Source organism: Erpetoichthys calabaricus, chromosome 2 (genome assembly GCF_900747795.2).
Source record: "Erpetoichthys calabaricus chromosome 2, fErpCal1.3, whole genome shotgun sequence".
Classification (NCBI taxonomy): domain Eukaryota; kingdom Metazoa; phylum Chordata; class Cladistia; order Polypteriformes; family Polypteridae; genus Erpetoichthys; species Erpetoichthys calabaricus.
In genome coordinates, this window is record NC_041395.2 from 303810097 (window position 1) to 303835213 (window position 25117).

Genomic DNA, 25117 nt, shown 5'->3' on the forward strand with positions numbered 1-25117 from the left:
CGAGATAAAAGAACGCAGTAGGGAGAAATGAAGGAAGAGCCGCAAACAGCGAAGAGCAAAAAATTCATTAAACAATTGAGAAGGGAGCGAGTGAAGCATACAAGCATGTTCATAAGGGAAACAAAGCACGGTGTAGAACGTAAGTTTAAATTAAGTTTATAGAAACGCTCCCGCTGCGGATTGCAATAACATATTCGCGAGATAAAAGTTTAATGAGAAGACACGAGGTATAAACGAACCACACGCCGTGGCGCAACGTTAGGGGCAACAGTTTCAACCATTCTATGATCTGCTTCTCGCAACTGAAAGACGGCACATGGCGGATGTTAGCCGACTTGCTGACCGCAACGTTAGGGGCTTCAACTCTGGCGCTGACGATAGAGATTCGATTCCCAAGAGGGGATGCAGTGAGTGTGTATGCCTGATGAGCCCAGAATTACGGAGAAACACGTGTCGCATACTCTTTGCATTATTTGCAAGTAAACTATTAAAACCATTCTATGATCAGCTTCTGGGAACAGAAAGAGGGCACATGGCGGATGTAAGGCGACTTCCTGACCAACCACAAGCGTAACCTGGCAGGTAACCACCCATACAGTCAGATTGTGATTCAGAAAACGAATGCCATGAATGTAATTACCACGATCTACATACTGTCAAATAAACGAAACACACGCCGTGGCGCGACAGCTGTGAAAAGCGAGGTTCACAAAAAAACAGATCCTTAACAAATTGTTATTGGTATATTTTCGCTCCGTTTAAAAAGGTTTTCTTTTCTTCTTAAAAAATTAAAAGCAGTACTTCGCCGCAACGAAGCGCGACAATTTGGCTATATATATCTGCTTCTCGCAATTAAAAGAGGGCACGTGGCGGATTTTAGACGACTTCATGACCAAACATAAGTGTTACCTGCCAGGTAGGGTTACCACTTTTAATACAAAAAAATAAGGGACGCATACTGCAGCGGGTGCCACATCTCAGTGCCAACAGTTTGCAGACTCTACTTAAAAGACCCGCCCTCCTCACTGGACAGTTAAAAAGACCAATCAAACTAACGATGACATCAAGTATTACCCAATCAAAAGTAGGAAAGGAGGCATCTTCATAAAATGCGTGTGGGATGATTTGCATGAGACGCTGCTTTAAAAAAAATGATAAAAAAAATACGGGACAAATCCCGTCCCGTATTGATTCAAAACGGGACGCGCAATTTCATTCTCAAATGCGGGACAATTCCGTATTTTAAAGGACGGGTGGCAACCCTACAGTGCCAGGTAACCACCCATACAATCAGATTGTGATTCAGACTAGGAATGCAATGAATGTAATTACCCCGATCTACATACAAGGCGAAAGTCTTGCAACATTCAAAGATGATGGTTTGGGATAAGTACACCATAGAACATAAAAGTACTTATGAAGCCTTGAACCGAAAAAAGCAAGATCTCAGAGATCATAAAAAAAAAAATAGGAGGTAATGTCGTTTTACTCGCTGTAGATTTTAGTCAAACATTACCAGTTATTCCACGAGGGAGACCAGCAGATGAACTCAACGCGTGTTTAAAATCCATGCTTCTCCCACGCTTGGTTATATGTCGCGTGTTCTCGGGTAGGTACACCAAAAAATGTATACATTTAAGCATGTAATGGGCAAACAAAAAATGAGGTATACCCGAAGACACTGCAGTAGTACTTAATGTAACTTTACTTCTTAAATGTTAATGTTTTACTGTTTAATAATTTATACGCTTCTTATATGTTGTTCAAATTCTTTTATCAAAATACCAGTGACAGCGCAATGCACGATAACATGGAGTGAATACACCATACGCATCCGCCCACGGCCGCCCTGGTGTGCGCAGATAGGAGTTGATTCTACAATAAAATAAAATAAAGATAAAAAGAGTAATACAATCATCACCCATAAAGCGGATAGTAGACGTGACGTACTATATGTGTACCAGATTTCAAGTCAATAGGTGAAACAGTTTGCGAGCTACAGGTGATTTAAAATCCTGGACAGACAAACGAATAGCCACGATAGCAAATTACAGAAGAAGATTTTACTGTTTAATAATTTATATTTATATGAAATGTGCTTCTTATATATTACTTCATATTCTCATATGATAATGATGTTAATGTTGTTTATATTGATTTCTATGTTATTGAAACTGCATGTATGTGTGTATATGTATGTATATATATATATACTAGCAAAATACCCGCGCTTCGCAGCGGAGAAGTAGTGTGTTAAAGAGGTTATGGAAAAAAAAAGGAAATATTTTAAAAATAACATAACATGATTGTCAATGTAATTGTGTTGTCATTGTTATAAGTGTTGCTGTCTTTTATATATATATATATATATATATATATATATATATATATATATATATATATATATATATATATAATATATACACACACACATAAACATATATATACATATACATATATATACATATCTACATATACACATATCTACATATATATACATATACACATCCACATATATAAACATATATATATATATATATATACACACATATCTACATATATATATACACACATACATAAACACACACATATACATACACACACACACCTATATATATATATATATATATATATATATATATACATATATACATATACATATACACACACAGACACATATATATACATAAATATACACATATCTACATATATATACACACATACATAAACACACACATATACATACACACACAAACCTATATATATATATACATATACAGATATACATATACATATACACACACAGACACATATATATACATAAATATTTACATATCTACATATATACACATCTACATATATATACACATATATATACATATCTATATATATATATATATATATAGACATACATACATAGATAGATTGACACATATATATATACATATCTACATATATATATATATGTAATTGTGTTGTCATTGTTATGAGTGTTGCTGTCATATATGTATATATATATATACACACACACACACATATATATACATATAATATATATATATATATATATATATATATACACACACATATATATATATACATACATACATATATATATATATATACATACATATATATATATATATATATATATATGACAGCAACACTCATAACAATAGCTAAGTTTCCATCCAGTTTTTTGCGACGTTTTGTTATCGACAAACAGAATATACGTAAAAAAAATGTGCGAAATTTGCTGTCTCCAGCCTGTTTCCATCCAACTGGCTTTTTATCGATAAAATGGTGTGCGTGATGACGTCATCCCCCCCCCCAAAACGAACTGTCGCATAACTTTTGTTGTATCGCGAAAAAAATCTGCCCTTGAGCCGTTTCCATACATAATTTTGTGTATGTCGCAAATTATCTACCTTTTGTTTTCCATGTTACACCCCCTCCACTAAACAAAGAAACAAAGAAATGGAGAGATTATTCAGACCAGCTTACTGTTATTTCAGTTTCACAAATAATTGGAATTGTACATAATATCCGAAGACGACAGCAGAATGAAGCAGTTGCTTGTCTGATAGCCCTAGAGCTCGAAGAAAGTACCCCAGTGCGACGAAACCCACGGGTATGGGAGAGACGACGGAATAAGACCTTCTGGGAGGAGGTGGTGGAGAGACACTTAACAGAAAATCTCTGGCTGCAACATTTTATAATGACACGGCCGACGTTTGAGATGTTGTGTGGATTCATCAGTCCTGATGTTGCGCCCATCACAGGTTGCCACCGACCACCGGTTCCAACCCAAAAGCGGATTGCCATCGCCCTTTACAAGCTGGCAACCTGCGCCGAGTATAGAGTAGTTGGAGAAACTTTCGGGGGTTAGTAAAACTACCGTCCATCGATGTGTATATGCTGTGTGCACCGCTATTAAAGAAAAATTAATGCGGCGTTATATCAGACTTCCGACTGTAGCGGAGGCCAATGAAATTGCATACCGCAATTCCTTGGTGCATCTTGTGCCACAGATTTACGGTGCGCTGGATGGCACGCATGTGCCTATTCTTCCCCCGACGGAAGGCTACCGCGATTACATTAATCACAAATGGTGGCCATCTATTGTTCTCCAGGCCCTTGTTGATGACAGGTGCATGATACGAGACATTTGCTTTGGCACTCCTGGAAGTGCCCATGATGCAGCTGTGTTTGCAGCATCGGATCTGTACAGGTGAGCCTACCTTTCAACATCCCTTCACAGTGCGATAACAACTGAATTAACCTGCTTCCCTTAAGGTTTTTAATTAAAACTGAAATTTGAATTAATACAAAATAACGACGTTTAATCAAAAAAAAAACTGTCTTCATCAGACCATGCGAACCGCTCCGCCATTCTCGTTTTGATTGCACGTGATGAAAATGTGACACATTTATTTGCGTTAAAGCCCTTTTTTCCGACAAAAACTGTTTCCAATGTAGTTTTTGCGACATCTGAAGTATCGATATGGAATTTATGCGCTAAAGTTAAACGGAAAAATATTATGTCGACATGTACAACATTTTATCGATAATTAGCATTTCCATCAGCTATATTGGTAAAAAAATTTGAAACGCTAAATATTTTTTCGCAAAAACTCCTTGGATGGAAACCTGGCTATTGACAACACAATTACATATATATATATATATATATGTAGATATGTATATATATATGTGTCAATCTATCTATGTATGTATGTCTAGATATATATATATATATATATATATAGATATATATATATATAGATATATATATATATATAGATATATATATATATATATATATATATATATTATATATATAGATATATATATATATAGATATGTATATATATGTGTATATATATGTAGATGTGTATATATGTAGATATGTAAATATTAATGTATATATATGTGTCTGTGTGTGTATATGTATATATATGTGTCTGTGTGTGTATATATATGTATATGTATATATATATATATATATATATATATATATATATATATATGTATGTGTGTGTGTGTTTATGTATGTGTGTATATATATGTTGATATGTGTATATATATATATATATAATATATATATATATATATATGTGGATGTATATATGTATATATATGGATGTGTATATGTATATATATATATGTGTAAATATGTATATATATATGTATATGTATATATATGTTTATGTGTGTGTGTGTGTGTATATTATATATATATATATATATATATATATATATATATATATATATATATATATATATATATATATATAAAAGACAGCAACACTTATAACATTGACAACACAATTACTTTGACAATCATGTTACGTTATTTTTAAAATGTTTCCTTTTTTTTTCATAACCTCTTTAACACACTACTTCTCCGCTGTGAAGCGCGGGTATTTTGCTAGTTTCTTATAAAATTCTGCAGGGTAGCTATCAGGGCCTGCTGCTTTCCCGCCTTGAAGTTACTTTATAGCATCTAGTAATTCTGATAGCGCCAGAGGTTTATCCAGTTCCTCCGCACTAAAAGTACCTATTTGTAGCATCTGTAATGTATCCAGAAATGCATTAGATTGTGTGTTGTCTTCTTTAAACTCAGTACAATATAAGGATTTATAGTAGTCTCTACATGTGTGCATTATATTTTTATAGTCAATGATTTCATTTTCATTCGTGTTGGTGATTTCTGGGATTGCATTGTGAACTTCTTGCTTGTGGATTTGTTGAGCTAAAAGCTTATTAGGTTTCTCTCCGTGTTCATAGTAATGATGGCTGGATTTATAAATTAGTTGTTCAGTTTCTTTAGTTGTCAAGAGGTTGAGTTCTGAATGCAGAGCCTGCCTTTTCCTATGTAGAGCCTCGCTTGGACACCTGGCATGTTCTTCATCTACTCTAGTAATTTTAATTTATTTTAATTTTTAGTTCTGATACTTTCTTGGTTTCTAATTTATTCCTGTGGGAAAGATATGAAATAATCTGTCCTCTTAAGAAGGTCTTTAAAGTTTCCCAGAATATTCCTGCTGAAACCTCTGAAGGTAGAGATTTGTCTCTAGGAAGAAACTGATTTGTTTGGATATAAATTCAGTAAAGTTCTCGTCTACTAATAGAAGCGGGTTAAGATGCCATCTGCGAGGTGTGTGTGGGGCATAGTGACTTTAGCTTCAAGATCAGAGGTGCATGGTCGGAAATAACAATAGCATCGTACTTGCAAGATTTAATCGTAGGCAAGAATTTATTATCTATAAAGAAATAATCAATTCTTGAGTAGCAATGATGTACTGGTGAGTAGAAAGAATATGTTCTTGAGTTTGGGTTTAGAAACCTCCAGGGGTCTGATAAGTTGTGGTCAGTTACAAACTGTGTAATTGTCTTTACAGTGTTAGAGATCATCCCCCCTGTGACAGGAGTCCTATCTAAGAGTGGATTTAAAACACAATTAAAGTCCCCAGCCATTATAATGTTATGAGTGTTCACATTGGGAATGGATGCAAATACATTTTGCATGAATTCCTTATCATCGAAATTTGGTGAATAAACATTTATCAAAATCATTTTACAGTTAAATAAGTTGCCCATGACCTTCACATATCTCCCTTCAGGATCAGATACTACATCTGATGCTACAAATGATACTGTTCTATGTATGAGGATTCCTACTCCTCTAGTTTTCTTTGTAAAGCTAGAATGGAACACTTGGCCAGTCCAGTCCTTTTGCAGCCGGAACTGATCCTTGCTTAGTAAGTGGGTCTCCTGTAAAAATACTATTTTAGCGTTTAAACCTTTAGTCGGCTTCTAAGTCAATTTAGATTTCCAAGCTCTGTCTTCTTGGAGCTCTTGATATCATTTTTAAGATGAAATGCAGTAAAGTATATATATTACATTATACAAATAAATTTTTAACTTCATTTAAATAATGTATATTGTTAATGATTAAATATGAGAGGACTCAGTGGGCAGTGGTAGCGATGAGCTGGTGTCCCGTTCAGGGATTGTTCCTGCCTCGCGCTGTATGCTTTCTGGGACTGGTGTGACCCTGGAACGATAGATGGATAGAATAATTAAACATGTACTACGAAGATATTTCAAAGATCCTTAAAAGTTTTGAAGAATCAGCGTTCTAAGCTTACAGATGGCTTGACATTTATTAAATAGCTGATTGTGTGGCTGTTGGTTATTTGGAGAAAGAAAACAAACAGTTCTGCTGCAATAAATTATTTTATTGACGGTCGCTCACGGCGCAGCAAGCATCTTGTGGGAGGCAGGAACAATCTCTGGAAAGGGCAACAGGTCGTCGCTACCACTGCACCAACGTGCCTCAATGTTTTATACATGCTTTAATTTCTATCATCATTAAAATGATATTAAATATACATCTTAGTTTTTAAATTGTTCAGAGAGTTGTAACATCATGAATGTAATGTATTCTGTGTCCTGTCGGCGTAAGACTGTTTAAGAAGCACGTAGTGAATCACACACATAAATGTACGTAGAATAACACATAGAATACGAAGCATTTAATGTGCCACTTAGATACGATGGGATTTGAGAAACTATTAAATTAAATGATTTTAAGATAAAGTTTATGACGTTCTGCTTTAATGACAAAATAAACTACGTGATTAAAGTGGAAATTCTGACCTTTTTTCACACTGTGTCCCAGTTTTTTTTTTCTGTATCCTAATACGCTTCCATATGACACTCAGATGGTGGGCTACGACTCACCTTTTCATGCAGACTTCGATATCTGACCACTTCTTATTTATTTCGGGCACTGTGCGACTTTCTGAACTTGAACTTTCGAGTTTCTCCGCCACTCTGTCACTTGATCAGCTTCTTTTTGTTGTTTATATCACTGCTTAAACCAACAAATAGTACATTTTTCCTTGCCTCTATTTGGTATTCGCTGAAATTCTTCTTTTTCCTCATGCTTTTGCCATTGTCTTTTCACAAAACGCAAAATATAAGGGGCTATTTATATTGATTTGCATATTCAAAGAGGCGTTAGGGTGGGACCGCAGGCACGTACACGAGCGTTACATTTCATGCTGACCGGGATTTATGGAGTGGAAGAATGTGGAAGTTGGCGTACACACAAATTTATGCATCTGGATTTTTTTTGTGCATACACACATTTCCGCTTGTCTGTACGCCAAGTGTTAGTGTGAATTCTATGCACAACATTATGCATGAGGCCCCAGGAGTGGTTAAATAATCCATTTGGTATATTCTTAAAAAGAAGGAACACACTGAAGAACTCAGCAACACCAGGAGATCTGGAAAACCACAGAGGACAACTGTGCTGGATGATTGCCGAATTCTGTTCTTGGTGAAAAAGAACCCCTTCACAACTTCACAACTTTTAGCCAAAGCAAGAGCACTCTCTGGAAGATAGGCCTATCATTGCCAAAGTCTACAATGAAGAGAAAATTCATGAAAGTAAAGACAGAGGGTTTACCACAAGCTGCAAACCAATGGTAAACCTCAAGCATTGGAAGGACAGATTAGACTTTACCAGAACATCCTGTCTGGTTCTGGAACAATTTTCTTTGGGCAAAGGAAACTAAGATCAATATATACCAGAATGTTGGAAAGAGAAGAGTACGGAGAAGAGAGAAAATGGCTCATGATCCAATGAATACCATATCATCTGTGAAACATGGTGCAGGGAGTTTTTGGCATGATCATGTATGGTTGCAAACAGGAGTCTGTTACTAGTGTTTATTGATGATATGACTGCTGGCAGAAGTTGCAGATTGAACTCTGATGTATATAGGACTGTACTATCTGCTCAGATTTAGTCAAATGATTCAAAACTGATAGGACAACGCTTCACCATACAGATAGACAATGAGCAAAAAACATACTGTGAAAGCAAACCAAGTGCTTTGCAGAGCAAAGAAGTGGAATATTCTTCAAAGGCCTAATCAATCAACTGACCTTAACCCAATTGGACATGCATTTCACTTGCTGAACACAAAAACAAACAAGCAGCAATTGAAGACAGCTGCAGTAAAGGACTGGCAAAGCATCAGTAGAGTGGAAACCCAGTGTTACAGACTTAAGGCATTCATTGACAATAAAGGATTTTCAACCAAATATTGAAAACAATCATGTATAAACATGTATAATGTATGATTATGTTATTTTGTCCAATTTTTTTGAGCCCCTGAAAATAGTGGTCTCATGTATAAACATGTCCATCTTTTCTAAACAGCTCATACAATATTTTTGTAAAACCCCTTGAATTAAAGCTGAAAATCTATACTTCAATCACATGTTGATTGTTTTGTTTCATATACATTGTGGCGGTGTACAGAGCCAAATTTATAAAAATTGTGCCACTGTCCCTATACTTATGAAGCTGACTCTGTCTATCTATCTAGTGCAGTGAAGTTGTTATCAGGGGACAGAGCTCGTCAACTGTGTTTCTTTGCTTAGCACAGGGGTCCCCAACTCTGGTCCTGGAGGACCACAGTGGCTGCAGGTTTTCATACTAACCCTTTTCTTAATTAGTGACCTGTTTTTGCTGCTAATTAATGTCTTTTGAATTAAGTTTAATTGGCTTGTTTTTTGAAGATTTGTTCCTCTGAATTTTTTTTATCGTTCCTCTGAATTGCTTCATTTCCTGCCTTAAATGGCAGAAATGAAATGTGAAATGAGTGAGCTAACAGAAGACCAACTGAGTCAGGGCTTGAAATGCCAAGTTCACTTCAACCAGTTGCTTAATTAGGCTTGTCGTTAATTAAACCCGTTCTTTAGTTCCACAGCTTGTTGCCGCTCTCATTGTGCAATAGCAGACATTTTTTAAATTGTTGATTTTCTTTTTTTTAAGAGCACTGTTCAAGTGTTTTGAGGACCTGAGCAGATCAACATTCCTGAGACCTTCATCTTTCTTTATTTTCAGATATTGTATGATGGACACAGCTTGCTGGTCATGTTTTGGCTCATTTTGTATCTCATTATTGTTTGGCTGCTAATTACGGAAAAAGAAACAATTACTGGGTGTGAGTCTTCAAGAGCAAGTCAATTAAAATTAATTCAAAAGACGGTAACTAGCAGCAAAAAGAAGTTACTAATTAGGAAAAGGGTTAGAATGAAAACCTGCAGACCCCTGGCTTAGCAGAGCACCGGCACTCATTTATTTCCTGGAGATCTCCAGTACCCAAACCTCTCAAACATTGATTTAGATAGATAGATAGATACTCCAACCACCAAATCGTCAATCAAGTGTCTAACCTTAATGGAGGACATATTTACAATATTTTTGAGATTTATAAAGGTACATTGCTCAAATTATATTAGGATAGGATACAGTTAGGATATAGCAGGTTGGATAATGGATGGATGGATGGATGGATGGATGTTACAACCTGAGTTCAAAGTTTATTATCAATTTGTTCACCCGAAATGTTGAATGTGGTTCAATTTGTGGTTTGAAAATTAGGAATTTGACTTCCTCATCTTCAAATGTGATGTTACGTTTTACGGGGTACAAACATAAATCAAACATTTTCTAGGGATACAGGGCATAAGAATGGTTTCGGAACATGGTGTAATTTAATGTGTACTGCTCTCCCTGATACTCCCAGGCACACTCATATCGTACCTTTAAAAGTAAAAGTTGAAAAACTGGTCAAAAACTATTCTGAGTGATTGTCATTTCTTGCCCAGTAAGTATCACAAACCTGTATAACTAATTCACCTTTGTTTATAGTCTTCAACACCACCACCATGCAGGTCAGCTACAACAATGACATTTCCACATTATGTTAACTTATTTTATGATCCTCTTTACTGGCAATTCTACTTTTAGGCTTGCCACTATTAAATATTCAGCTTATATCCCAAGATGCATACCACTTGTGTCATATTACATGATTAGAATGGACTTAACAGTTAAATTGACCTCTTCAGTTCCAGATATAAGCATAAATGTATCATAGATATTGTATAATTCTTTACTTTTCCCATAGTAAACACTGTAAAAAACCATTTTGTCTGCAACATTAAACATTAAAATAAAAGCTGACTTAAATAATGCTGTAAATGTGTATAGAGCTTCAAAATCAGATATCAATACACTTGCATATGAAGAGGGAAAAGCTTGAGTGCCCCAAACAGAACATTAAAAAGCTTTTAAAATGAGTGTCTCTAAATCTTGATTTGTGAACATATAAATTTATGGAGATCAACTATAACAAATGGAAGCCACATACCTCATTGCAAACCTGCTAGCTTATGCCACCCTGCTGTAGCCCACAGGCTGCCCTTTAAGTGATTCCTTAAGGTTAGTAAATCCTGATAAGGTATGATTGGGAAATATATGCCAACCAATAAAGATTCTTTTTAATCATTCCTCCTGAAATTTACCTAACTCTGGTAGTTGCATTGCCTTTGTGTCAACCTGTTCACATAAACCCCAACCCAGTTTAATCATCAGAGTCATTTTAATCATTTGTCATTACAACATTCATTTTCAGGCTGATTTATAAGCACTATGTGAAAAAACATATTGGCTGAGCCAGCCTACTGTTACATGTGGAAAAGCAAATTATGATGTAAAGAAAACTATAAGAACAATAACAAATCTTTGCAGTCAAAAAAATAAAATAAAATAATAAAGGAAGAAGGTAAGACAGAGCAAAGGACCATATTTAATCTCTCCTCAGGTTGTCAGTTCAATTGTTAGAGAAATTTCAAGATGGCAAAGTATCCTTCACAAACCTATTATGATATTGCTTAATGCTTTAATGAGGTGGAACAGAGCAGAGCTCTAAGGGATGTATACTCATACTTTAAGCATTCACAGTTTAATGGTGTTCATTCGGGTTGACTTATGCAGTGTTTCGGCCATTATTAAAGCTTTGCAACAGTTTATTTGCAATGCTCTGTATATATGCAATGTTTTATATTTTTATAATGGTCTTTAAAGTGTTGTCTTCCTGAGTGTGTTCTGTAGCCTCGCAGTTAGTCACAGTTGATGGAACTGCTCAAAGCAATTGGGTTTTGTCTGTATGCGACATCCAAACTATTAAAATGTGTTATTTGCTGCTAGGATTAGTGCACATTCATACTAAGATATTCAAATGAGAATGAAAAACAGTGGCTTCTTAAGAACACAATCCTATACAGCATAGTGGTCTCTGGAAAAAGGCGCTGTAATCGCTGTGAATAAACGCTTTGATCCCTAAAACGTAGATACTCGTACTGCAAATCTGATGATGTCAACACAATTAGCAGAAGCAGACCCTTACCTTTGACAGCTCATCTAAAAACATTTAGCTGACTTGTGCAATAGATGTGTGATCTTTGTATTGCCCCATTTATTATTTGTTTTATTTATCTGGTAATAGCAAAATGTTCTGTATCTGTGAAAGATAGGAATAAGAGCAAATCATGATTTATGGTGGATGTGAAATCACTTTCACATAGTTAATACTGATGCTGTAAAAAGATGTGGAATAAGAAATTCAGGGAATATCCAACTTTCATTAATTGAATTAACAAAGATATTCAAAATCAACTGGCACTGTGAGAAGACCTTGGTTGTAGGGCTGAAAACATTCAGTGTCAAAAATGTTCTAATAATAGAGGAAGGGGGCAAATACATTTTCACAGCAGATAGATAGATAGATAGATAGATAGATAGATAGATAGATAGATAGATAGATATGAATAGTACTATATAACTGATGATAGATAGATAATATGACCGATGGAGGCTGGTGACATTACCTGGCCAGGATGCCTCCGAAATGGATGGACAGGGGGAGAGGACCTCCGAAGGGTGCTATCTGCCCCGAACTGTTACTTGGCAGCACCCCTGGCTTGCAAATGTGCCTTGGATTCCCACAGGGCTATATGAGAATTACTATTTGCCGGCAGAGCCTTGTTAGGTTCCATGGATGCTGCAAGCTGTGGGGACTGTGGGAGTTGCAGAGCACTACTTTGGACTTCAGCCACACCTGGGAGCAATTCCAGACCTCCCTAAAGAACCACCTGGAGTGCTTCTGGGTGTGGCTTAAAAAGGAGCCAGCTGTCTCACATAGGGAAGCCAGAGTCGGGAGGAGATGGATAAAGCTTGCTGGGAGAGGAGTGGAGGCAGAGGAAGACGAAGAAGAAGAATGAAAGGGTTTTGTGTTGGACTGTGCATTTGGTGCTTGTGTACTGTGCAGTGGGGCACAAGGAAATGGCGCTCCCCACATGAATAAAAAACGTGTGCTCTAATTGAACTTATGTCTCTGCCAGTCTGTGTCGGGATAGGGCAACTGTACACACCACTGGTGTCCACAATAGATAGATAAAGAGATAGATATGAATAGCTCTATATAACTGATGATAGATAGATAGATAGATAGATAGATAGATAGATAGATAGATAGATAGATAGATAGATAGATAGATAGATAGATAGATAGATATGTTTCTGAAAAACATTGCTAGTAAAAAAATTAAATACTTAGCCTTCCCAAAAAAGGAAAGAAAAAGAAAAGGGAGATTTTTTCTATTCTCTTGAATTTGTTATATATTAATAAATTTACATGAAACGTTGGATTACTGTAGCATTAAGTCAGGGAATCCTATCAAGTTAAATTTTTTTTTTTTTTTGCTGAATCCTGCTGTTCATTTTAATACAAGCTAATAAAGAAACAAGAATGTGCTAAAAAGTGTCTACTTTACATATAATGTGAGCTACTGTATTATGACATTTTTCCACAATATTTTCTACAAGAGGCATATTTAACACTATTGAACCCTTTCTTCTTTTTTTTTACTCTTTTTGAATTCATTTACTGTCACAAGTCTATAGTCATAGTGCCTATAAAATTCAAACCCCTTGAAATGTATAAATGGATTTATTTTGGCTTTTTTGACACCGATCAACAGAAACAAGCCCTTTAATATCAAAGTGACAACAGATATACTTAAAGTGGGTTGAGATAATTACAAATATGAAACATAAAATAAATGACTGCATAAGTATTCACCCTGTTCAAGTCCCATAATATTTTCTACAAGAGGCATATTTAACACTATTGAACCCTTTCTTCTTTTTTTTTACTCTTTTTGAATTCATTTACTGTCACAAGTCTATAGTCATAGTGCCTATAAAATTCAAACCCCTTGAAATTTATAAATGGATTTATTTTGGCTTTTTTGACACCGATCAACAGAAACAAGCCCTTTAATATCAAAGTGACAACAGATATACTTAAAGTGGGTTGAGATAATTACAAATATGAAACATAAAATAAATGACTGCATAAGTATTCACCCTGTTCAAGTCAGTGTGCACCTTTTGGCAGCCGTGGCAGCCTTGAGTCTGCGTGTCCATTTCTCTCTCTCTATTAGTTTTACACATCTAGACACTGACACATTCTCCCATTCTTCTTTGAAAAACAGCTCAGGCTCTGTCAGTTTGCATGTTGATTGTGAGTGGGCAGCCACACATTCTCAATTGGAGTGAGGTCTGGACTCTGATTCAGTCTCTCCAGGATATTAATAAATTTGTTTTTATGTCATTCCTGTACAGCTTTGGTTTTATGATTGGGTTCACAGTCTTGCTGGAAAACAAATCTTTTCCCATCCTTATGGTGAAGAGGGTATGTTTTTTGATAATGTGCAGTATCCCAAACATAGTTTTTAATATGATGGCCAAAAGGTTCAATTTTATTCTCATAAGAACATAGAACTTTCTTCCTGATGATGTTGGAGTCCCCCATATCCTTTCTGGCTATATCTAGATGAAATGTTACAAGCATTTTTTTTAACAGTGGCTTACTTTTTTCCACTCTCCCATAAAGCAGTCATTTCTTGCAGTCTATCGGTTCTTAGTGACTGTAGCTTGTAACTTCTTCAGAGTCCTAGTATGTATTTTGGTGGCCTCCCTCACTAGTCATCTTCTTGAATGATCACTTGGTTTTTGTGGATGGCCTGCTGTGCCACACTCTTTCCATTCCTTAATGTTTGATTTAACTGGACTCCAAGAGATACTCAGTGACTTGGATGTTTTCATTGTCATGTATTTGCTTGGAGTGTCTCTTTGTTTTCAATGGGTAGGTTAGGCCATCATACTGACTCAACATGAGCTGGACCTTCCACATACTGGTGCATTTATACTACAATGAAGCGAAACTCTGACAGGTGATCTCCATTGAACTAATTCTGGGACTTCCAGAACCAATGGGCTGCACCAGTGATGATTTAGGAGTGTCATATTATGTATGAGATCAATTATTTTGTGTTTTATATTTGTAATTCATTTTGATCACTTTGCAGAGATGCGTTTTCATTTTGACTTGAAATAGTATTTTTCTCATGATGGTGTCAAAAAATACACATTAAATCTATTATCATTCAATATTGAGTAACGATAAAATGGAAAAACTTCCAGGAGGGTGAATACTTTTTATACTATTTTACATCTGTAGATAGATAGACAGATAGATAGATAGATAGATAGATAGATAGATAGATAGATAGATAGATAGATAGATAGATAGATAGATAGATAGATAGATAGATAGATAGATAGATAATGCATCTGAAAAACTCTCCTAGCAAAAAAAATTCATTCTTAGTCTTTCCAAAATAGAACAGGAAAGGAGAAAAGGTGATTTTTGTCAATTCTCATGAGTTTATTATGTAAATGTACATGAAACAGTGGATTAGTGCAGCATTAAGTCAGAAAATCCTATCAAGTTTTAATTTAATTTTTTCTTGCCAAATCCTGCTGTTCATTTTAATGCAAGTTAATAAAGAAACATGAATGTGTTAAAAAGTGCCTGCTTTACATATGCTGTAGACTAGTATATTAAAATATTTTTTCCACAATATTTTCACAATATTTGTATTTACCAATATTAGACCCTTTCTTCTTCTTCTTTACATTTTGATTTTATTTACTGTCACCATTTTCAAAGAGGATACAGAACGCCTCAAGTCATACAGCCTTTATTGTACTACATCTTGTGACTGACAGTTTATTTTCTATTGAAATTATTATAAAGTGTTCAAAATTATACTTTTTGAACATTTTTACTATGATGTTTAGTATGTTGTTCTTTTTTTACATATAGTATTGTTACATTCATTAGCATATTGTAAAAGATTTTACTTTGCTTAAAGATGGTGAAGCATAAGTCCAAATTTGTTACAGATGGAATATACATTTTGGTACACGAATTTGAACTATACGAAATGTTTTTCTGAAAGGGGGGTGACAGGAAACGAAGAACAAATGTGTTTGTAGTGGGGACAATAAAAGGAACTGATATTAGTGGAAGCCAATGTGCCGACAAAGTCTCGCAGAGAGAGTAATGAGCTTTGAGTGTGTGATAAATGTCTTCCAATTATCATCTGATTTTCCTATTTATCTTTTTGTTTTTGGCAGCCCTATTGCTCTTTACACCTACACCTTCAAGTGTCTGACAATCCATACGCTTCTGGAAACATTGCCAGTAAAGAGTCTGCACCTGGGATCATAGTGGCATCAGGTACAAATCACTTGGTATTACACAAGAAAAGTTGCTGGTGAAAAAGCTACACCATGAAATGTTGTGTGGAGCATTTAATAAATACATCTGTTCTTATGGACATTAATTGATTTCTGTGCTCTTCCCAGGTAACGTTGGGACTGAGCTGTCAAGCAGGAATGTCAGTATGTTCATCACGTCTGATGCTGGAAACACATGGAGACAGGTCAGTGTGTCATACCCTCTAAGTGCAAATGGACGACCCATAGTTGTATAATTCTTAATATTGTTTAATTGTGGCCCATGCATCATCAGGAGAGTTTCTGCTGCTTGCATGTAACTATGCAAATGCTTTTTTAGACAAATGTATTTAATGTAGGTGTTCAATGAGTACTGATTTTAATTTTATGCAAAGAAAAATTAATGTTATTTTCTTTTAAAAGGGTTATTTATTTAAGAGTTTATATAACTGTAGTTACTAGTGTAAGAAATTGACTTTTATTTTGTAAATGTGCATAAAAGTAACTCATGCAAATTTGCAAATTTGTTAAAACACAGGAAGGTGGTAAATACAGATAGAAATCAAACTGCTGTGAGGAATGAAAAAGACACAGAGTGGCAGCATCAGCGTCTCGGGAGTCCTGTAGTGTCAAACATCCAGGGCAGTCCTGGTGGTCCGCAGTGGCTGCAGGTTTTCATTCCAACTAGTTTTGTAGTTAGAAGCCAGGGATAGTAGATAATAGAACTTGGCATTTAAGTATTTGGATTGTTAGTGCTTTCATTTTTCAAATATTTATCACACACCCACTGTCTAGAGACATGCAGGTTTGGGGAATTGACAATGCTAAACTGGCCCAAGTGTGTGGGTGTGAGTGTGGGTATCCTGTGATGGATTGGCGCCCTGCCCTGGGTTTGTTCCTATGCTATTTGGGATAGGTGCCATCCCCCGGCAACCCTGGTCTAGATTAAGTGGGTTAATAATTGACATGTTATAGATATTTTTTTTTTCTGACCACATTTTGTGGTCCGGACCAGATTTATACCTTATGGCTCTTCCCATCTCTCTCATTTATTTCAAAACATTAACACAGATTCCTCATGATGCATATACACAGGTCTAAATGGAAGCACCTTAGTTGGGGAGCTGGTGGCTCCTTTGTCATTTGTACCTCATTATTAACTGATTAAGAAAACAGACAACAATTAAAACCTGAATACAGCTGTTTAAAACTAAAAGTAGGTAACTAAGGGTTTTGAATCGTAACAACTGAGTTAACTAAAGCTAAGCTTCAAAAAAACATTGCATTAATAGAAAATAAATGAGTTCTAATTAAAAATATGGTTAAAGCAAAAAGCTGCAGCCACTGTAGACCTCCAGGACCAGAGCTGAGCACCCCTGAGATACGGTAACAGTTCAGTCAATAACCAGTTTGGGTCTGTGGGAACTGGTCCAGTCACAGACAGGGCACCAGTCCTATCTCATTGAACATTATTGTACATGGACACTCTCATGAGTCACAATGTTTGGAATGTGGAACAAAGCCCAAGTATATAGAAGTAAAACTCACATGAGCAATGGGAGAATGCATAAAATCTAAAGAGACCGCCACCAAGACTAGCAACAAATGTGCCACGCTACGTTAAGCATATCATTCTAATACACACATAATGACTACCAATCTAATATATAAACATCTACACGTGGAAGTGTGTGTGTCTGTCTGTCCGGCCCGGAAGTGTGAGGCTATAGCATGAAGCTCAAAGAAAGCAACTCTGTCACCAAAGTGAAACTTCCAAGAAAAGAGAGAAACTTGCTTAGCCGTCAATACACAAGAGAAGAAAGCACATCGGCAAAACGAAACCTCCGAGGAAAGAGAAACTCACTTAGACGCTGATAGACAAAGGAGGCGTGCACGTTGTCAAAACGAAACCGCCAAGAAAAGAGAACCTTGCTTAGCCACTAATTTACAACCGATGCAATTGATTGATTGAAGTGCCAGAATCCATGGTTTCTAGGAGCCCAGGCTTATACAGCTAGTATGTTATAAATAACCAACATACTGTACATACACACACACTTGTTTGACACACTTGTGAAAACCTGTGGTGACCCAAGAGAACATGCAGGCATTGACTTTACTAGGGTTTGCAACCTTAAACCAGTGGCACTAATCAGAGTGCCACTATGTCACCTTAATTACGTTATATTTTCATCCAACCTTTATCAAACTAGCATAATCTAGATAATGAGAGCCAGAATCAGACTCTCTAACTTGGACAGACTCACTCACTCAAACTCGCAGAGAATATTTAAGTTGACCAATTAATCTAACAAGTGCATCTCTGGGATGTGACCAAGAAAATGAGGTGAAAAAACATCAGGTGTCACCATAGACGAAACACACAGTGACCAGGCCAGCAACCAAACCCTGGACTCTTGAACTGTAAGGTTAAGTATCCCTGACACCTATTATTATTTAGATTTTTTAAAATCTTTTTAAAATAACAATATAATTTCATTTTAATGTGCAAATAAATTTAAGTTAGGATTAATGAATGAAGCAAATGTGGAGCAGATTTCAAAACACCATTTGCTGGAGATATCAAAGAAAACGGACCTCATGGTCATTATTTCTAGTTATTTCTAATGATTATAGTCTAACTAAAAGAAAATGAAGAAAATGTTTAGTAATATTTCAGGACTTAGGGAGATTTACAAATGTTTGCTAATTAAAAATACTTTCTTCTCTTTCTTTAGATTTTTGAAGAGGAGCATAGTGTTCTTTACCTAAATCAAGGAGGGGCTCTAGTAGCCATTAAACATACTCCTCTACCCATTCGACATGTTTGGTATTTGATCTTTTTATTTCTTCATTAAGTTTTATTTTTTTTATCCAAATCAATGCAAAAACCATGTTTACTTTATTTCTAACTTAATAAATTTAAAGTAAGTGAATTGTCAGTTTCCCTTATTTTAGTTAAAATCACTGTGTTTTTATGATGAGTTTGGGTTAATGAATTACATGTTGCTCTATGTATATCTATAGATTATTTAACGGATTAAAATAAATTGATAAAGCATGTGTCTCCTAGCAAATGGCATCTATTCTAAAATATGTTGCAAGGAGTTATTAACAAAACATATTTTGTCTTCAATAGGCTCAGTTTTGATGAAGGCAAGCTATGGAAAAAGTACAGCTTCACATCAGTCCCTCTATTTGTAGATGGTGTGCTTGGTGAACCTGGCGATGAAACTTTAATCATGACGTGAGTATAACAGGAAAAAACTCTGAAACAAATGCATTTCATTTACTGCACTGGAAGTAGTTGTAGGCATCCGATACTGCAGGCGGTGGTCAGAGGCTGGCAGAGATCATGAACCCTGCTCTTATCTGGCCACTAATTACAGCAAACTAGCGAAGTCTATGAATTCTTATGGATGGTAACCCTACTGCTAGTATGCTAAATAATTTGGTAGTATATAGAAAAATGTAGTAAGGAGCACTGGAATGTATTTCTCCTGTGTCTTACTTACTGTATATTTAAGTGAAATCGTAACAACTGTTAAATTTGTGAACACCAGTACCCTCTGTGAATTAAACCTACAGCATTTAGATTTATTCTGAAATTTTCCATGTTTGCTTTCTTAGTTATATATTTTTGTTTATTGTTTACAATTTTGGTATAGTAATCACATTTTGTGTCTGTAGACACTGCCATGGTGACATGGTACCTTTTCAATGGTGCCATCTTATTTTAGGGTGAGGGGCTTCTCATTGATCCTTAACATAAAAAAAGGCACTCATTTGGTTAGATCTTCAGGTAATAAATATCCTGTATTCTTCTTTGACTCTGAGTTATAGTTTTGACATTCTAAAAACGTTTTTCTGAACTTTAAGGGCAAAACCCTCTCTGCACAATGCTAGAATCCTTCCTTACACATGCTTGAAAATACACATACATCCTTACATGGGTAAACATTTTAATAAACCAACACACGTAGCTTAGTTTTACTCAATATAAAATCTAAAATTAGTGGTACAGTTCATGTACTATTCAAAATTGGAATCACATCATTTCTTTTTTTGGTACACTGTATTAATCCCCAAGGAGAAATTGTCTTTTCACATGACCTTTGCAGGTCAGAGTGCATGGTCAGCCATGCACAGCACCCCTGGAGCAATTTTCAGGTTAAGGGTCTTGCCCAAAGGCCCTGCAGAGTAGGATCCCCTCTGGCAGTAGTGGGATTTGAACTGGCAACCTTCCAGACACCAGCACAGATACTTAGCCTCACAGCCATCACTCCACCTTTCCACACTAACCACATCATTAATAATAATCTATATTTTATTTTGTATTGTGGCATAAATGACTGTGTTCAAAAAAATACTGAGCTCAAGAACATCATGACTTGGTATGATTTTGGTTTCTCAAATGCTGCTATTATTTATTTCCATCGTTAGGTCCCCTTCCAGTGTTGCTAGGGGTGAGGCCTCTGAGGTCATGACCCATGTGTAATCAACGTGACAGGATAAAATGATGAGTTCAAATCCTTATCCAGACTCAAAAGGACTCAAAGTTTATCTTTGTGCTGTTTTCACATATGTACTTTTGGTTTTGATCTTCTTATTCTCTCAACCATAAAATACTACATCAGCTATGAGAAAAGTAATAGAGAGCAGACAAGGAGTGATGTAAAATTGGCACTTTGGGGTCTTTTGAAAGGTTTGTTATAAAAACCAGTAGCAAAGAAGAAAAGGACATGGCTCAACAATAAAGATGACAGTGAGACAAAAGAAGGTTCGTACTGGACAGGTCAGGTAGCTATTTCATCATCTCATCTCTACTCCCTGCCACCACCAATCCAGACAAGAATCCTAAAACACTCAGCATCGCGCCCTGGGCCCCACTCACCCCTTTCAGATGGCCCTGGTTACAATTTTTGTTTTTTGTGCCCAAACTTCTACCTCCCATAAGACAAAATAAACCTCAGCCATCACAGTGTAATGTTTTTACAGAATGGATCCTTACTGGTCACAGTAGAGATAAAATGTGAAAAACACAAAGACATTTTTTGTAGATATATAACTGTGGACTGGATGGTATTTTCTCTTTTTTTTGCAACAAGCAAAGGCAAAGACATCAATATTGAACATTCTGTGCAATTATTCCCCACTTTTTAGGTTGTTTTCCCAAAACTGTGTTAGCAACACTCTTACAATAACTTCAGGGAAAAGACTTAGCATCATTTCTGTTTTGTTTTCTATTCCATTTCATCTCAGAATTTTTCGAACAGCCAATATCATTTCATAGCTTGCTTGGTTCTTGTTTATTATGTTGAACTCATGGTGCTATTTCAGTGACTCCATAGTGACGCTGCAGTCAGTGATTGATTTTGGCCTGTGGTGTCATGTGAACAACAAAACTGTAGTTGAAGCATTGCTTATCACAACACCATTTTTAATTTTGAATTGATTTCATTTTTAAACAAATACCATGGTGCCTGCAGCCCTGAACTGGATTAAGTGGATTCAATAATGGATTACTGGACTTATAGCAGTTTGAGGTGATGTCAGTGTTCAATGTGACTTGGAAACTTCGATCAATAACAAGCAACATTAAATTGAGACAAGGGAGAAAATACATAGCATAACATAAACCTGCTTAATCAAGTTCAGGGTGGGAGATGAAAAAGTAATAATTATTCAAGCTGGAGTGTAAAAAACAGAAAAAGTACAATTAACATAACTATTTCTTCTAAATCTTCTTCTGTGTAATTTATACAAAAGTAAGATCTTGTCTTGTAAAGTAGAACGTGTTCAATAGTCATTTTTTGGTTCCTAATTCTAGTTTGTAACGTTAAATGAAAACCAGGATAGGTAGCAGTTGTATGTGATGAAATTAGCACTGGTAACAGAACATCATTATACATCCACCTTAATAACAGCACAAGTGTCTGTGTGTGTGTCTGTGTATCTGTAAATCTGTCTGGATACTAGGGTTAAGAAGAACAAATTTAAAATAGGCAAAACATGTAGAAGAAGGGTGAAAAAGTAAAAAATAAAATAAAAATACAAATAAGGGTCTAAAAATAAGAAAATTTGTCTTATTGTACTATTCTGTTGTCTGACGTTATATGTCAGCAACAGCATCGTGGTAGTGACCTTTCTTGCACATGAAAAAGATTTATAGCTGTAATGCTAGTGACTGATAACTTCATGAGTGAAAATATCAATAAATTGAAACCAAAGCCCTGACACAACTAGGCTAGAGTCGCTAAACAAGCCAATGTGGGTACAACCACCGCCACATTTTCCCAGCAAAACAATGCAACTATAGGAGTGGTCAGTTTGATGAGTGACGATGAGAGGAAGTGGCAAAAATGAGTGACTCTATCAGAAAAGGGAAAGGCGTCCACAAGAAAATAGGATCAGGTGTATATTGTTTTACCAGATGAAATGTTCAACCCATGAATTTAATAAAAAATAAGGTCTTTGTTCATTACTTGGATCAAAACCAGTCTTAAACAAGTAGCACAGCTGTTTTTTATATAAACCTACAACTTACAAAATCTTCTTCCTCTTTCGGCTGGTCGCCACAGCGGATCATCTTCTTCCATATCTTTCTGTCCTCTACATCTTGTTCTGTTACACCCATCACCTGCATGTCCTCTCTCACCACATCCATAAACCTTCACTTAGGCCTTTCTCTTTTTCTCTTGCATGGCAGCTCTGCTTAGCATCCTTCTCCCGGTATACTCAGCATCTCTCCTCTGCACATGTCCAAACCAAACCTACAACTTACAAAATACTCTTTCTAACAACAATGTTTTATCTTAGTATACATATTAAAGTCACACAACATTCTTAAATTAACTTAATCCAAACCAGGGTTTGGGGTTGGGTGGATGCGAAACAGGAATCAGTACTGTGGACAAGGCACCAGTTCACAGGGCGCACAGAACCACATGGGACCCATTTAGAGTCACCAAGTAACTTAACACACATCTTAGGGATGTGCGAAGAGAAGTAGAACAAGCACACACTGTCATGAGAACATGCAGTTGTTATATTATAGCCAAAGTTTCATCCCTGGCTCAAGCTGATTTTCCTTTTTGTTTATTTTTTATTGTCTTTTGAATATTATTATTTTTTTACATATGCAATTGACTATATTTGTTTCCTTTCTGTTTGTATTTGATTTATGATTTTTGATTTATTTATTCATTTTTTCTTCTCATTAGCATAGTATTATATTGATTGTGTGTTTATTATTTATTTATATTATATGCCTTCTGCACTGTATATAACGCTCAGGGGGCAGACCCCTGGACACTGTAGCCAGGGATCGTTCCCAGCCCTATTTAAAGTTTAGCAGAAGGTACAGCAAGCTGACCACTGTAGAATTATTGAATTCTTTTGTTATTTGGCTCTTTCAAGAATTTACAAATTTCATCTTTGTAAGCATTTTCTTTTTCTTTATGGCTTTTAGTTTAAGGATTTTGGTTTATAGACTAGTTATGTTAGCTTAAAGGTTGCCTTTTAGGCACATCATTTTGATACATCTTTGCTTTTGTTTCGGGATTATATTTTTTAAATAAATCTTCAGATTTTAAGGAACTTTAATATTGATATTGTAGGCAACAACATGTCACGGTTTGCCACTCTCTTTTGAGTTTTTGAAATTTCAAAGCCATGACCCCTTTTCTGTTTGGCCTGTGCAGGCCTTTAGCCTGCTTCTTGACTTTGGGTTAGTCTCACATTGCTGCTAGGCTTCATTAGAGCACTTAGGTCTAGTGTGGGAGGTATGAGTCCAGTAAATCATAGTGACAATTTACATATTTCAGCCAGATAGAGTACAGGATTCAAAAGCAGGATATTACTGTATAAGTGTGCCACAATTCCACTCTATATTTAACTATTGTCATAGGAAAAGTCAAAAGAAAAGAGGCTGGATTCATTTCAGGCCTAGATGGTCTGATTATTCTAAAGAGACGTAAGTAGATGAATATTCTCAGTACGTCTGACTGCAAACAAAATACTGAATCTGATAAATATATTTAAATTAGTAAAAGAATGAAGTTAGTTTATTCCAAGTAATAAAAAATAAAATATTATGTGGATGCAACTGAAAGGTTATAAATGATACAATTATCACACAACAAGCATCATCCTTTAGTGTTTTACACTGTCCATACCCTAACATGTTGTTCATACCATAATGTGTTTTATATTTGTAATTAATTTAGTGTCACTTTGCAGAGATTGGTTTTAACTTTGACATTAAAGATTCTTTTTCTGTTGATGAATCTCAAAAATGCCACATTAAATCCACTGTGTTTCAATGTGGTATAAGAATAAAATGTGAAAACTTTCAATAGAGTGAATATTTTGTATAGGCTCTGAATGTACACTGCAATTATTCAGTAATTATCTGCTTTATTCTGGTTTAATCAGGTATTATTAATGTGTAATTCGAGTAGTGGTATAAATAAATACTACACTACACTAAGTACACTATTGTTAGTTGAATAACAATAAGAAAGGTAATAATAAAGTCTTTTGTATTTATTCATATTCTTTTTTCTCATGTGAATTTTTGAAATTTTTAATTAA

General features: G+C 35.6%; 1 protein-coding gene across 1 annotated transcript in view; it reads left to right on the forward strand.

Annotated features, from left to right (window-relative positions):
- The window catches only part of LOC114645620 (VPS10 domain-containing receptor SorCS1), a 1182623-nt gene that overhangs the window by 1060805 nt on the left and 96701 nt on the right, over positions 1 to 25117 (forward strand). The window contains 4 exon segments of the mRNA XM_051922161.1: positions 16421 to 16523; positions 16652 to 16728; positions 19261 to 19352; positions 19662 to 19769. Coding sequence (XP_051778121.1) covers positions 16421 to 16523; positions 16652 to 16728; positions 19261 to 19352; positions 19662 to 19769 — 380 coding nt within the window.